Genomic DNA, 16,136 nt, shown 5'->3' on the forward strand with positions numbered 1-16,136 from the left:
GGAATTCTACATGTGCGTACATCAAAACAGGGTGGCTTAGGGAGCTTTATCCAGCAGGCCCTAAATCTCTTGCCCCTTCAACTTAATTGTATGTGTGTGTATTTTACTCTGCCATATGGAGCAGTTGGGGACATACTGCCCCAGGCATTCACCATATTATTTCCCCAGAAACATCTATCATATAAAATAGTACATGCAAATTTGTCTCATGGGCATTGTGCCCTTTAAGTATTTAGCAGCTCTTCTGCATCAAGCCAAACATGGAGCCCCTTCTGACATGCTCAAAATAGGCTGTGCTGCCACAGGTCACATTGAGCCAGCATGAAAAAAACCAGAGTTGTTGTTGATTTCAACACGAGAGAGGCCTCTGAATCATTCCTCCGGTTTGGATACTATCAGATGTTGACTGTGGCTAGGGGTTGGCAGAGGCTTGATGTAGCTGGATTGGGACCCCCTCTTCCTCCTTAGAAGCTGGAGAGGGGACAGCAGCCACGGCAGCAGCGTAATAGTTGAAATATCGAGGGGAGGAGGGAAGGGAGAAGGAAATTTGCAGAGTACTCCAGGGAAAGCTCAATGATGAGAAAAGTCCCAATACTCCTATACTAAGAGTTAAGGACTCACTAAGACCTCTTTGAAGGAAAAATATTTGGTGCTCTGAGGACACTCCTAGTTGCCTGCTCTGATCTGGGGATGGGAAGTCTGGAACAAGAAGGATGCTATGGATATTTAGGAAGCTGCTTTAAACCTGTCCATTTACCTCTTTGATCCCACCAACATGGAGTGGGCAGAAGAACACAGGAAGTGCTGAGAACCAATTGGCGAGTGTGTGTGTGTGTGTGTGTGTGTGTGTGTGTGTGTGTTTGTGTCCACACCATCACGTTTAACACTGGTTAATCTTGGGCATGCCTTTTGCCATCAGGGGATGAAATGTCTGCACCCGAAATATAACCACACAATTTAGCCCAAATGCCCAATGTTCTGCTCCACACAAAGACACACCTGGAACGTATACATATATATTATATATTTTATGTATATATATATATATATATTTATATTTTATATATACACATTAACAAAAAAGCTGCAAAACCCCCAATTATGTTACATATGAAAAGAAAGTCCGACAGGTTTCACGGTAACCAAAATTTCACCACATCCCCAAAATCAGATTACAATGCAACTGACATGATACAAGTAGCCAAGTGCAGCACAGGGTCAGGGGTCAGGGAAGAGCCAATAGATGTCTCCAGGGAGAAAAGCTCTTTAAGGGGGCTCCAAATTACTCCACTTCTTTGACCCCACCGAAGTAAGCAGGGGTTGAATGCAGAAGTGCACCCTGTTATGACTGCAGGAAGCACTGAGGGCCTTGCTATTGGCCGGGGTGGGGTGGGGTGGGGTGGGGGGGGTGGTGCTGTTTCATGTTTAACGCTGGGCTGTTTCCACCAATCAGACAGCTCCCTAAAGAGTGGGCTATGCACTGCTTGATCAATAGCATGAGTCACTTTCCAGTGGTTCTGCTACATGGAAATTCCATGCAATAGTTTTTCCCCCATGCCAATAGTACACAGCCCTCTGGTCCCAGGGATTTCTGTCATGGACACAGACTCTCTCATAATCACCACTGGGTGTTTCCACATCAAGAGGATGCTACATGTTAGGTGTGGAGCAATTAACATGCAGGCTGGCTGTTAGGGACTGAGGTTGCATCCACATTTAAAGCACATTTAACATGGTTTCCCCCCAAATAATTCTGGGAACTATAGGGTGCTGATAACTGTAGCTCTGTGAGGAGGGGTAATCAAGAGCTTCCAGGATTATTTAGGGGAAACCACATGCTTTAAATGCATGGTGCAGATTTGGCCTGAAGTTATGAAGCCAAAAGCCACTGGAGAAGTTCCCCAAACTGAACACACTGCTAAAATAGTGATGGAGGAAGACGCAGGTACCTTTCCCTTTCCCTCATATATTTGCTGGTACAAAACACAGCTGCAGCTTGGATCCCAACAGACAAGGCAAAGGAAATAGGCATTTCCTACTAGCTGGACTAAAGTCATAAGCATCACCACTCAGCCATCACCACCCGTTGCCTCTTCCCTTCTGCTACCTGCCAGAAGACTGGCTCTATCCAGTGCCACTTTAATCAGTGAAAAACTGATCAAGTGCCATGCTAAATGGTCCTTGTGCTCAGCCCCTAATGGAGGCCATGTGCCCTCTCTGGTAGTCCTCATCAGTGCTGCTGGGGCGATCAGAAAACAAGCCCGCCCTGTCACCGCAACCTCAGCCAGCCACACATGCAGGCATTTTGAGCTGGAATGTTGTGACCAGGCACTCCAAGAGAGAGAGATTTCTATCTTGAAGCACCAGGTGATGATTTTTATTTGTTCTCACTGCATTTGGCTGGAGAAGGAAAGAGGAAGTCAGGGTGCAAATGCCTGTGTGACTGGCTTGTGATGCTCTCAGACGCCCAGCCTGTTCCTTCTCACCAGTGGTCTGAGCAGATGTTATTTCCCAAAGATGCTTGCACACAGAAACACAATTTCCCAACACATGACAAGGGAGGTGTCATTTGCTTGCAGCTGCAGTGTGCTCTCCTTTCATTAAAGTAGCCAGCCTCAAAAACTCTTTAAGAGATGTAGAAAACACTGTGCAAGGGAAGCGCTCCAGCTCGTTCTGATCTCCTGCTCCCAGGAGAAGCTATTATCACCCTACTGCCATTAGCACAGGCAATTCAGAGTTGATGAAAAAGCATCCCTCACTGCAACCACAGCAGCCAGCTTCAGAAAAACATTCCCCGCTTGCCCTGAGAGCTGGAATCAGTCGAAGCCCTGGGTTGGACTCTTGGACCCTTTGGAGGCGCTCTAAGGCCTTCATAGCCAAAACCCCAAGAGCAGCTGCATGGGCTGTGAGATGCTGCAATGGACAAAAGAGGCAGAAGGACAGAATGACAAAAATGGGGTCCCAAATAAAAGTGCCTGTGATGTAGGGAATCGAGCCTCTTGGATGGCAGAGGGAAGACAGGCAGTGCAAAACAGTCCAGACAGGTTGCAAAAGGTCATGTCAGGACCCCCATCACCGGTCACCTCTTGACTTTAGAGCATGCATTATCTACAGTAGCAGTCATCTACACTGCCTCTTTTCTTGTAAGCCCAAGCCTTCAGTAAAGCAGCTCTAGTGTTTAGGTAGGGGGCTGTGGCTCTCCAAATACTGCTTGACACCATCCCATCAACCTAGACCATTGGCTCTGAGGTTGATGGAGTCCAATGTTTGGAGTCCTGCATCCACCCCCCCCCCTCTGTGCAAAGAACCATTCATTGAGGTTGTGAAAACCAAGCAAAATACAGACTGGGGCTTTCTTTAGGATGACTCTCCCTTCCCCCCAACCCTCCCCCCCCAACCCAGGAAACCTGCCGGTCTAATTAATCATATTTTTCAACAAAAAAAAAGTTAAATAAATGGTAAAGCATATCTTTTCCTGTAAAGGCCTTTAGTGTTAATCTGCTCTTACTGGGCAGATAATTCCTTCTCCCCACTGCAGTGACAGGCTGCTTGCTGTCTGAGCTGCATACTGTGGGCCTCAGGTAGGCAATCCACAAAACAAAACAGAAAACAACAAAAAGAAAACAAAACCAAAAGAAAAAACCAAAACAAGCATGTTAGAGAGACAAGTTCTGGCACATTTGTTGTGCACATCCAGGGAATTTGTATGGAGGAGCATTTAGTCCATGGACTCACCTTCCAAAGTGGTACTGCCTTAGTTAGGATTGCCATATTTCAAAAAGTGAAAATCTGCTGTTGAGCTTTTTCTTTCTTTCTTTCTTTTTTGACAAAGCTGTTGAGCTTCCAAATTCAGTATTCCAGGTATATCTGCAAAATTCCGGGTGTATGGCAATCCTATCTTAGGGAGGTCACTAATCCATTCCCCCTGGGAGCCAAGGATGGATGAGCTGGAGGTCACTCCTGAATCCTCCAACTTGGTCTGCTGGCAAGCAGAACACTCACTCCTCCCACCATGCCTGACACACACCTGGAACGCCATATTGTGTTAACACACAGTAGAAGGGGAGGGGCAGGGAAAGAGAGCAAATTCTTCCCTTCAAGAAGAGAAAATTTTCAGGGGATGGATGAAAAGGAGAGGAGTGGAACACCCCCCAGCACAGATGCTGCTGTTCCGATAAGATATCCTACTCCCTCCCCACAAACTCTGCATAATTTACTCTGACTTTAGATTGTGCTGTTTCTTGATGCAAATGCATTATTACGTTTGAACAGAGTGCTTCCTTATCTTGCATAATGTCCCAGCTTTAGTAGCTCAATCCTAGCACTGGGAATTTCAGAAGGTGTTCTTTTCTTTTTGGTGAGTGTGCGTGTGTGTGGCAGGGGAGGGGAATGTTCCCAGAAAGTGGGTAATGCAAGGAGACATGAGGATCTGTTGTGGTCCAGAAGCACAATTGGAGGACACACGGCAGAGAAAGAAAAGCCAAGAATGAATATTCTACCTCTCAAATTGTGGCAATCTCTGTAGATTTTTTCCGCTCCCATGCTTTCAAATGTTTCTGTGACTACTATTTGGTGGCTAGTTACCCTTTTATCCCCCTTTCTCAAAGAAAGCTGAGATACTCAGAAATTCAAGCCAGATTATTGGATTCTGTGCAAAACCATGCACCATGGAATTGAAGGTGATAAAAGAAGAACTATATATTAGCGTTAAGGAAGGTGATCCTGGATTTCTAAATGCAAAATCATTATGGGGGTGTGGATTCTTTTCTTCTTCTTTTGGCGGTCGTGTGTGTGTGTGTGTGTGTGTGTGTGTGTGTGTGTTTTCTAGGTTCACTTATTCCCTAGGTAAGTAGTCTTCAACTTTTCCAGACCCAGGACCCATCTTAACCCAAACATGCATTTGGGGATTCAAAAAATAATAATCTATATATATCTATATACACTGTCATTTATTTGCATGGTACTGGTGCTGCTGTTGTGACCCATCTTAGATCAGATCCAAAAGGGAATCTCAACCCACCAGCTGAAAACCAATGCTCTAGGTCTCCTTTCTGGAGTAAGCAAAGCAAAACAAAACAAAACAAAACAAAACAACAAAACAAAACAAAAAACAAAAAACAAAAAACAAAACAAAAAACACCTCTGTTTTTAAAGCTGAGGTCCATATCAATAATACAATTGAAAGAAAAACTTGAAAGGCAGTCATGCCTTGTGAATGTGGCAGATAAATTCAGCAGCAAACACAAGAGCGTGCCTCAGGATCCTGCCAGTAGCCTTGAGGCAACAAAAACTAAATTTAACTAAGCCCACTTTAAGGCCATCTAAGCACCGTTGCTACCATCTTACAGTTACCGATTTTGCAGAGAGGAATGCCACCCACTTGCTGGGCACAGGGTCTGAAACTGACAGGAGTTGAGCCTGTACATTCCACTCCTAGGATTTGATTGCTTTCTTTTACTGCTACAGGCCACAGAACAAACACCAGCCACTCCCGAAAAGAAAGCATAAACAGTGCCATCTTCCCTCCGCTTACGCTGGGCAAAGGGGGAATACCTTTCACTCTGCTCCATCCAGTGCTTTTGCCTAGAATTCCCAACCAAAGCCCCTTCTTTGGGTCACTGTGTCATCTGGCACAACGTCTCTGGAAACAACAAGGAGCTCCTGGCTGTGCTCTAAAGGCTCTAGGATACTCTCTGCAGACTGAAAGCCAATGACATTTGCTACACACAGGATATGGTCTTGAAAGAAGCAGGTGCCACTGGACAAAGAAGTAGTGTCTACCAGTTGGGATCCCATATTAACAAGTAAACCACTGGACTAGAGTGTGCGCTAAACTTTCCTTCTTATGTTTTAAATGTGCGCGGGTTTTCTAAAACAACCACCCCCTTTCCCTGTGATGAAGCTCCTGCCAAACTCAACTGACAGATGCTTGAAAGAGTCCCTGTTGTCCAGGGAGCAAAGGGAGACACCACTGCATCTCAGAAGCCAGATATGGCACAGTAGTCATGGTCTTTCAGGCTTTGTGGACTGCGCCACCCCTTTTCTGAACGTAGCATGTTCCTTGTGATACTATGGACTGTTTCATACGTTCACAAAACCCTTACAGGAAAGGCACTTCTGCTCAGGGAACAAAATAAATCTGCCAGTAAAATGCCACATGGGATCACCAGAGCCTACTCGGGGTGAACATGCATGGACTTGCTGCGACTCGCCAAGGCTTTCCAGCATGTACACATTCCATTTATACAATAATCCTCTGCAGATGATGCCTCCATGTCTTTTATCACAGTGATGAGGAAACTGTGGCTTCGCAGAGGTCGTTGGATCCCAGCTCCCATCAGTCCCAGCCAGCATGGGCAGGGATGTTGTGAGCTGTCATCTACCAACTTCTGCAGAGCCACAGGATTCTTATCCTCAGTACAGAGCTCTTTCAGATGACTGGGTGATGTGTGGAGGATTGTATGTAGGACTTTGCTTGTTGGTTCCGGCCCTGAAATGGTGCACCCCAGGGAGGTGCTTGCCATATGCATGCTCAGTGCAATTCCTGAGGAGCCACCTCAGCAGTACTTGTGTAGGTCCTCACGTGATCAGAGCTCCAATGGCGTAGAAGGCCTATGGCCCTTTGCAGACCATGTGCTGAGTTCCCAGACTCAGGTATATAGTATTGTGAGTGGGTATATCAGCTGTGGTCCCATTTCCTCCTCCACACACAGTCCAAACGCATGGAGGCAACACCTGCAGGTGGGCAAGACGACCCATCTCTACCTGTGACGCTAAATATGTGTGACAATCTTGTCTTTTCTAGGTAACAGCTTGGGTTCCAATTCTGTTTGGCACCCTCTCAAAATGGCGGGCTGGGAACTACTAGGTGTTCCAAGAACACTCTTTCCACACAAAAGAAAAAAGAAAAGAAAAAAGAAAAAAAGGGTCTTGCTTTTCAACTTCCTGGCAACCAAGAAGAGACCGACCCACCCCAAGCCCTGCCATGACACCCTTTTCCCCACCAGAAATGAACAAGGCATGCCAACTCCCATCGGAGAAAATTCAGTAGTGCTACCAAATAAAAACAAAAACAAAATCCAGTTCACGAAACACCACCCACACTCCTCCAAGAGGGTGTGCCAAAGAGGTGGGTTTTCCTTAGGATATAAGCTAGCCCAGGGTGGCAAGATGCTGCTCACCGCAATAGGAAGCAGAAGCCCACCTTCCAGCCTAGTTGCACAGAAGTTCCTGAGGCTTGGGCTGGAAGGGAAGGGCCTTTCTGACTCAATGGCAGGTTTTCATCCCTGATACGTATGGGGACTCTTGCGGTCGGCAGTTGCATTCTTGCTGCCCGGGGTAGTCTATGAAGTCTGGGGCGGGCAGACCTGATATGACCATTAAAGATTTGTTCCAAATCGTGAAGGTGGGGCAGACCGGCAGGATGAAAGATATCTCGAAGGTGTGCAGGTGGAGAGAGTTGGCCGGGTCGTAGAAGGACAGCACATTGTTGTCATAGTCCAGGAGGATGCCCAGGCGCTTCATCTGCGGGTGAACGTCCACCAGCATTTCCTTGTTGTTGTGCCGCACCACAAAGTTGTTGTTGCAGCGGGAGAAGACCCAGGAGGAGGAGTTCTTGCCAATCCACTCATTCTTGGGGGCCGATTTGTAGGCGATGCCAATTGCATACCTGGAGAGGCAGAAAAACAAACAAACAGTGGCATTCAAGAGACTAGCTGAAACAAGAGATAAGAACTGGAAGTCATGGGCTGGTGGTGCAATCTTAAAATTAACCATGTCTACCCAGAAGTAAGCCCATTCAAGTTACCTGGTTTACCTCCAGGTAAGTGAGCAGGGTATTGCTGTCTAAATCAATTCAATCGGTCTGGCACAGAGTCTAAGGCTGTGCACACACCATACAGTTAAACCATATTATTTCCCCTGAAGAATTCTGGAGATTGCAGTTTACCCCTCATGGAGCTATAATTCTCAGCACCCTTAACAAACTACAATTCCAAAGATTCTTTGGGAGAAGTCACGTGCTTTAAATATATGCTGTGCATGCAACCCAGGTGCTGGACTTCAACCAGGGAAGACCAGATTCTAAATCCCCACTCTCTTTTTGAAAATGGAGAACCATCTCAATCGTGCAACTCAAATAAGCTGCTCGCTTTCATCCAACTATACTGTTGTTGTCTCACCTAGCCCTACCTGGAGATGCCGGTAAGTGAACCTGGGAACTTCTCCATGCAAAGAAGACGCTCTGCCACTCTAAGCCTTTGTAGGCAGGTTACAAATCAAAACCCATTGATCAAACTTACCACTGAAGCACCTAGCTAAGGCTCAGTGACAATACATGCAATGAGAAGCCAGCCCTTAAGTCAGCAAAGTGTAAACAATGGGCTTGCACAAAATTTGAAGTGGTTCTCTGGCCATGGACCAACCAGGTAGAACCCAGCGCTTTTTGTTTCGGATGGGGACAAAAGAAGAATGGCTGCTGGCTCAGAGGAGGGCAATTCAATTGGAAAACTGGTGTGTGTGTGTGTGTGTGTGTGTGTGTGTGTGTGTGTGAGAGAGAGAGAGAGAGAGAGAGAGAGAGAGAGAGAGAGAGAGATAGAGATAGACTATGTTTCAGTGGTAACCATTGGAAGATGCAAGTCCACCCCCTGCCCACCCCCCACTGTGCCTTTGATCAATGCATTTCTGTGTGACACATGCCCCGAGGCTCGCTTTGAATCACAGCAGCCGTTCCCTGGCTCAATTATAAGTGCCCTCCCTCCCTGCAGCGTAGAGTGAGCAGCGCCGAGGCTCACGTACCTGGAAGAGTACACACACAGCCTGCGCTGCTCTCGCTGCCGACGTGTGTTTTTAAATGAAGCCCTTCAGCGAAAGAGACTTGATGAAAACGGCATTCTTAGAGGTATGCGTTTTCAAAGCAAGAGCAGTTCCCAACAGCTTCTGCTGCCCCTACGCAGGTGTTGCAAAGGGGACTTGGCTGGCAGGGCCATAGGAAAGTAGCAGGTTCCTTGCTGATGGGCACAATAAACCAGCAATCTATGCCTGGACTATAAGCCTGGGGACTCAGCTCTCCGAGTAAACGGGAGGGAGACAGGCTCATTCCTTCTTCCTCCCAGGCACCGTGCCCCTGCTTATTCTATGTTAGGCTCAGCACCAACAGCAGAGCCACTTACCAGGTGGAGGAGCCGACTGTCACCTCCCAGTAATGGCAGCCGCTGTCAATGAAAATGTTGCCTGCGGCACCATAGCATCCTGTCCCGCTGAACCTCTCGGGAGTGTGGCTTTTTTTCAGGGAGCTCTCGTCCTTCTCCATTTGGAGCCCATCATTGGAGATCTTCAGCTTCTTGTGTGCCATTTTGGGGTCCAGTTTGAAGGGCTGGCCTACGAGCACCAGAAAGAGAACGAAGGTGACGCAGGGCAAAGAGAAACTTTAAAAAGGGACAGAGGCCCCCACCCCTCCCAGCAGCTTGCTTGCTTTGCTTATTTCCCACTTTCAGAGCCCAAAGGAGGAACCCAGAGCTGCTTACAATCATAGTAATAATTGTAATGATAAGTTTTATTTTAATTGATTGTAAGTTACACAGGGAGCCTTTTTGGCTGAAGAGTGGGGTACAAATATTCTAAACATACATACATGCATACATACATACATACATACATACATACATACATACAACAAAACAAAACCAATTTAAGAGAAGATAGCTTACTAAAGGTTGAATAATCATAAACATGCTCTGGGGATAAGGCAGTAGCATAAATAAATATGGGTAATGCAGTATTTCTGGAGGCTGGATGAGAAGGCATATGAGCCTCCTAAGACAAGGAGTTCTAAAACTCCCAGGTTTGTTTGTTTGTTTCATTTCCAATCAGAACTATTGTCCCTGTTGGGTTGGCTTTAAGGAAGGGAATGCAAGTGCCCACTTTAGGACCATAGAAGGCTCCCTATAACCAGCCCCGGTCAACAATCTGGCTGCAGCTCTTTGAGCCAGCTGAAGTTTCTGAGCACTTTTCAAAGGCAGCTCCACACGTTACAGTAGACCAAAGGGATGTAACTAAGGCATGCTGGGATACCTCAAGTCAGTAGAGTATGAGACTTTTAATCTCAGGGTCATGGGTTCGAGTCTCACATTGGGCAAAAGATTCCTGCATTGCAGCAGGTTGGGCTAGATGACCCTTGTGGTCCCTTCCAACTCTACAATTATATGTGTCAATGTGGCCAAATCAGGCATCTCAAGAAATTAGCGCAGCTGGCGCACCAGCATTAACTGTACAAGTACATTCCTGGCCACCACAGAAACCTAGGCATCCGTGCTCAGGGCTGAGTCCTGGAGCAAGTCCAAATTGCAAGCCTGTGTCTTCAGGGGGAGGGCTACCCCATCCAGCCTAGGCTGAATCCCTATTCCCTGCTCTGCCTTCCAGCTGACCAAGAGCACCCATCCTGTTTGGATTAAGTTTCCATTTGTCCTCACATTTCTAAGGATCCTGTCCACATCCTCAGGCTGTACAAATTGGAATGTATCATTAACACTGGACAAGCAGAGGCCAAAGTTACATCCACCAGACCTGTGTCAACTATAGTGTCCAAGTCAGAAGAGTGATTTTGTCATAGAAGTGCTGAGCAAATTGTTCACAGCAGGCCTTCGATTGGTCTAAATTCTCCTTATGTGGGCCAGAGTGTAAAAGATCCCTGAGCACTGAAAACAGCTGTGCTGGACAGCTCCTCACTGATGCAATGGAGGTATAGAGAAAAAGGTTTATTCACAGTTCACACTGCTACAGAATAGGTCTTCAAAGATACTCCAGCCTGCATTCAGTTGGACACTGAGTTTTCCACCAACATCACTCTAGTTGCCGTCTCATGCAATTCATTGTCACTAGCTCCCCAGAGAACCAGGAGGCTGGTTTGGATCCACTTCATGAGAGGGGATGATCAGAAGCGATCATGTCCACCATCCTGGTCATTTCTCCATTCCAGAGATCCAACAGGGCTAATATATCTATCAAATCTTGCATGTGGTCTAAGCTTCATCCAGGTGGTCCACATGTGTCTGTTGATTTGTAGCTGAAGAAGGGAGATGGCACACGTCCATTGTATTAAACATTAATGTTGATTTTCAATTGTATTTCTATTGCTTCTTTTATTTCTTCCTGGCAGAAGTCTCTCCCCACCTGGAGATGCTGGGGACTGAACCTGGGACCTTCTGCATTGCAAAGCAGATGCTCTGCCACTGAGCTACAGCCTCCTCACATTTTTAAAGACAGATCTTTCTGCTCTGGGGTTGCTAACAGACAGCCAGGGAGATATTTGTGCAAGGGACAGAAATGGAGATGGAGACCCAGCAAAGCAGGGGAAAGTCGGGTCTAAGTGAGTTCCTTAAGGGCTTTATTCTCTATTAACATTAATGGGAGTTATTCAGGCACATTGCAGCGAGAGCACAGCCCCCTTAAGTGCTGGTGTAATAGTCTTACAGAGCGGCAGAGACCATCAATGCATCATTTAGTCGTTCTTGCCCACATCCACAGTCACTCCCCACAACAGACGCTCTGTTATTACATCCTACAGGAAAGCACGCCTTCGCAGCTTCACAGTAATTTTTCCAGCACCGATGGAAGGTCTCGCCTTCAAGGGACTTTTCCTCACATGCAGGCTCAGGCTGCAGAAACCAATCAAAGGCAGAAAATGAGGGGCTTTTTTTGTAGATTCTACCAGGCGACCGTGGCAAGACTCAGCCCTCAGCCATCAAAGTACACACTTTCCAAACCTGTGCAGAACACTGGGAGGGGGGAATATTCCATTGCTTAAGACAGTGGCGCCGTCTGCACTACACATTTAAAGCAGAATAATACCACTTCAAACTGCCATGGCTTCCTCCTAAAGAATCCTGGGAACTGTAGTCTGCAAAGAGACTATGAAGAGTCCCTTCATGGAGTTAAAATTCTCAGTGTGGCTTAACCCCTCTTCCTCAGCCTCTCTGCTTCTAGGTTGTTCCTTTGCTGCATGCCTAGCACCCTTTCTACTTCCAAGTACCTGCTTCCTCTCCACCCACTGGGAGCTGAACCTCTTGAGCACTCAGATGAACCACATCGCTTGCAGGTGAACCACATTCCAGGTGAACCACATCACTTGCAGAACATTCCCTTACCGGTTCACTCATAAGGGCAGCTTGGCTGGATTAGGCCAAAAGCTCATCTAAGCCCAGCATCTTATTCTCACAGTGGTCAACCTATGGGAAGTCTACAAGTAGGACCAGAGATCAACACAGCTGTCCTCACTTGTCGAAACAAAATAAAAAAACGCCTTCCAGTAGCACCTTAGACACCAACTAAGTTTGTTATTGGTATGAGCTTTGTGATTACCAAGCTTTGTGATATGAGCTTTGTGATCATTTGTCATTACCAGGAACTGGCATTCAGAGACATACTGCCTACCACAGTGCAGGTAGAACATAGGCATCATGGCTAGTAGACAGGTGACCATATTCTTCATGAATTTCTCTAGCCCTCTTTTTAAAGCCTTCCATTAAGAGACAGAATGCAACACTGGTTGGAACTTTGGTCAGCTCCAGTAAAAGAAATTCTCATGACAGCAGTGGGAATCTCCAGCACATGAGTCTAATCAATGTCCACCTGCCCCCTAAGGATGTAAGACGGCATCATTTTCAGGTCTGTCTTGTATTCATGGCATGCGGCACAGTTTCCATGCCTCTGCAGTTCGTCCTCCATAAAAATCCACTTTATTCATCTTACTGCCTGCTATGGCAAAGTTACCTAACCTATGCAACTTATTATAGAAATTCTGTTAAGTTACATTGCCATTACGTTATTCCACCACACTCATTTCAATGAAAAGGAAACACAATGCAATAATAATAATAATAATAATAATATTGGGGTAGAGGGGGTGGGACACACATATAATCAATTATGTATTGTTTGGAGGCAGAAGGCAGCAACCATAAATACCAACTCTTGTTTCCATCAGAATTCTATCTGCTCCACACCTGATGTTGGTTCATGGGGGTGGGGCTGCTGGGCAGATCTAATTCTCCACCCACTTCACAAGATTCATTGCAGCCACCATCTCCACTGCAATCACTTTGGGAAAGACTGTGCAACCTGAGGAAAGCACCACCAGACAGGCTGTTCCGAGGGGGAGGGCGGGGCTGCCGCCCATCTGCCGGTTTTGGCCATCTGCAGCTGCACATCTCAAGAGTTCCTCAGAACCTATCCTGGTTAATATGCCGCTGATGATAACGGGCAGGTCTCTAAGCCCAGCTGGCACTGCAGCATGCCGGCTCCCCCTCGAGGGTGTTCTTGAGCTTTGTGGAGTTACTGACTTCAGTCGTAGCCGAGTTCTGCAAATTCTTGAACAATTATATGACAGGAGAGTGTACATGTGCATTTTCTGGAGGGGCAGTAACAGAATACTTCTATTGCTCAACAGAAGCAGATGTGCAGACAAAGCCCACCTGAGCATATCTCTGTTGGTTTTCTGTGGGGGTGGGGAGCTGTCAGACTCATCTACGGAGGGTGGGGGGCTTTTGAGCATTAAAGCTGTTGAATGTTTATTTTATGTGTTTTTTTCTTCCTGTTATCAATGGCTTTTACAGACTTTTGATATTGCAAGAGTGCTTGTGCTCACACTCTTCCCTGGAGTGCAGGGAAGACAATATTTTAGGAAAAGATGAAAAATACTAAACACATAAATGAATGCAAGCCACAAGTACAAAAACAGGAGGTATGTGGCAGGATTGAATGACAGTGATTTATTTCAAGGAGGGGGAAACATATCTTCTAAATATGATGATAACTAGGTATCCTACTCTCCCAATTATCAGTGGCAAGAAAGATGTGGTGGTTCAGCAATAGGTGGCATGCAGAGAACAGTTCAAAGTGCCCTGCCAATTGCCCATGCATAATTCAAATCCTGCCTTCTGGGAAAAGCAAGCGCTGGGAGTGCTTGAAACTAAGGCGCAGGAAAGCTTTGGGCTGGGTATGAATGACTCAGTTGAGCAAATCTTGCTCCTTGAGTTCAGAATGGTCTCAGTGGAACAACTACTCCTTGCTTTCCATCCAGTTGCCCCGACAGAAAATCAAATGCAAGCATCCACAGCCCACCTAGGAACATTCCAAAGGAAAATGGCCAAGCTACCTATCACAAGATCCTGGCATCTGGCAAAGTACCCTTCTGGTTTGTGGAACTCTTTCTTGCAGATGTGTCCTGCAGGACCCCTTGGAACAACTTTAATTAAGAGGTCGGGTAACATCGGAGAGCCACAATAGTGATTGTGCATCTCTCCATTCGAATGCCCTTCTACTCATCCCCTTGGGGGCTGGAAGATGCCAGTACAGTTTCAATGGCCAAGCACTCTTCCTGGCGTGACAGCGGGGTGGGGTGGGGGGCTGAGGAGCAGCGTTGTTTCTGCAACAAGACTCTTTATTTCAAATCGGCAATATAATCGCTAGGCTTGGAATTTCAGCAGCACGTTCTTGAAATCTCTTGCTCCTTATTTGACAAGCGTAGGAAGTCAAAAGCTGACAGATCCACAGCAAAGAATCTGAACCAAGCCTTTGATTGGGTGCTCAGTTAATCTAGCAAATGGAGTTTCTCTGTGCAGAGCACTTAGCTGCATCCTAATCTCTCAGCTGACTGGCAGAAAAGGCGGCTGGCCTAGCCACCCCACCTTACCCATATCCTTAATTCTCAGCAATTTATTGACGCATGTTTACTCCCCTCCGACGGAGGTGGTCTGTTAGCACTCAGCTTATCTGTCAAGCTAACAATTCAATCCTCTTTGGAGCCCACGCAAAAATCCAAGTGATTAAAATCATAAAAAGAGAGTGAGGTCTATGGTTTGGTTTTTCATCAAAGCTGAGCCATTTGTCTCCAACATGCGGGGCAAGTTTTATTTGGTATTTATATCCACGCAATGTGCCTTCTCAGGGAGTGATGGGAGTGGTAGGAAGCAATAAATCATTTTAAAACACCCAGTCAAGTACAGCAGGTAGGACAGGATTGAAACATCAAGCAAAACAGAGAGAGGCAGAGCTCTGGGAAATTAGGGGGGGGGTCCCCACACAAAATTCAGCTTCTGCTGGCCATGCAAGGCTGTGCCAAATTATAAGACAGAGCATGGCGCACCAGAATTTCTTGTACAACCTGACACCTTCCATCTCTGCCTCTGTTCTCCCTACATGCATTGCCTACTTTCACACTACTGTCAAAAGTCTAGTGACTTGGATCCTCTTATAGATATTCATAGAAGAAAAGCTTCCTGTCTCCTCTTCCCCCCTGCAGCCAGCTGTGACACCCCAAATGCCTCTGTGGAGGAACTGGGGTCCCTATTGAGTAAAGTGAGATAGGGAGTGGGGGAATTCCTGGAAAGGAAGGAGAAGAGGAAGGGCCAGAGCTCTGTGGTGGAGCTTTGCATGTAGAAGGTTCCAGGTTCAATTCCTGACACCTCCAGGGAGGGCTGGGAATGTCAATACTGAACTAGATGGGTCAATGGTCTAATTCAGTGCAAGGCAGCTTCCTACACCCCATGGGAAACGTCCCTCCCATGAACTTCCTTAATTTGAGGAAGTCAATGTCATAATAATGGCACAATTACTGCATCAATCTAGCTATGTGCAGAGACCCTTGAACTCAGCCTTCCCCAACTTGGATATTTTTGACTACAACTCCTATTAGCCTAAGCCAGCACTGCCACTGAATGGTTCAGAGTCTGGAACCTAGAATGTTCCAACTGGAAATTTATGGAGAAGCAGCACTATTTTCACCATCCATTTACTCATGCCCAGTGTATTTCAGGCCCTTGGTTGTCAGCATGTGTCTCTGTTCCCCTGGCCATTTCATCCCAACACTGCCTTCCCACCCCCTTTTGCAGCCAGCAGGGGTATCTTCGCCCTTGTCCCCACCATAAAAGAACTAGCAAGCCAGCAGTTGGGGGCCACAACAATCCTGCCAACAGAAGGAGCCCAATGCAGCCTAAATCAAGACACTAAGTGACCCCAGCATCCCTACACAGAGATCCATTGTTCATGGAGCCTCAGTAGCGGCCAAATATCTAGGGACCAGGGCATCTCTAGGAATGAGTTCTGAATAACTGGCCACTTTGTAGAAATTGCCGAGATGG

General features: G+C 46.6%; 1 protein-coding gene across 1 annotated transcript in view; it reads right to left on the bottom strand.

Annotated features, from left to right (window-relative positions):
- Positions 1-3,438: 3,438 nt before the first annotated feature.
- MID2 (midline 2) overlaps positions 3,439-16,136 on the bottom strand; it is a 201,649-nt gene continuing 188,951 nt past the window's right edge. Inside the window, exons 9-10 of the mRNA XM_053374783.1 lie at positions 9,171-9,378; positions 3,439-7,669 (exon numbers count right to left, since the gene is read on the bottom strand). Of these exons, the coding sequence (XP_053230758.1) occupies positions 7,267-7,669; positions 9,171-9,378 (611 nt within the window). The 3' untranslated portion in view covers positions 3,439-7,266. The remainder of the gene's footprint in view (positions 7,670-9,170; positions 9,379-16,136) is intronic.

Source organism: Podarcis raffonei, chromosome Z (assembly GCF_027172205.1).
Source record: "Podarcis raffonei isolate rPodRaf1 chromosome Z, rPodRaf1.pri, whole genome shotgun sequence".
Classification (NCBI taxonomy): domain Eukaryota; kingdom Metazoa; phylum Chordata; class Lepidosauria; order Squamata; family Lacertidae; genus Podarcis; species Podarcis raffonei.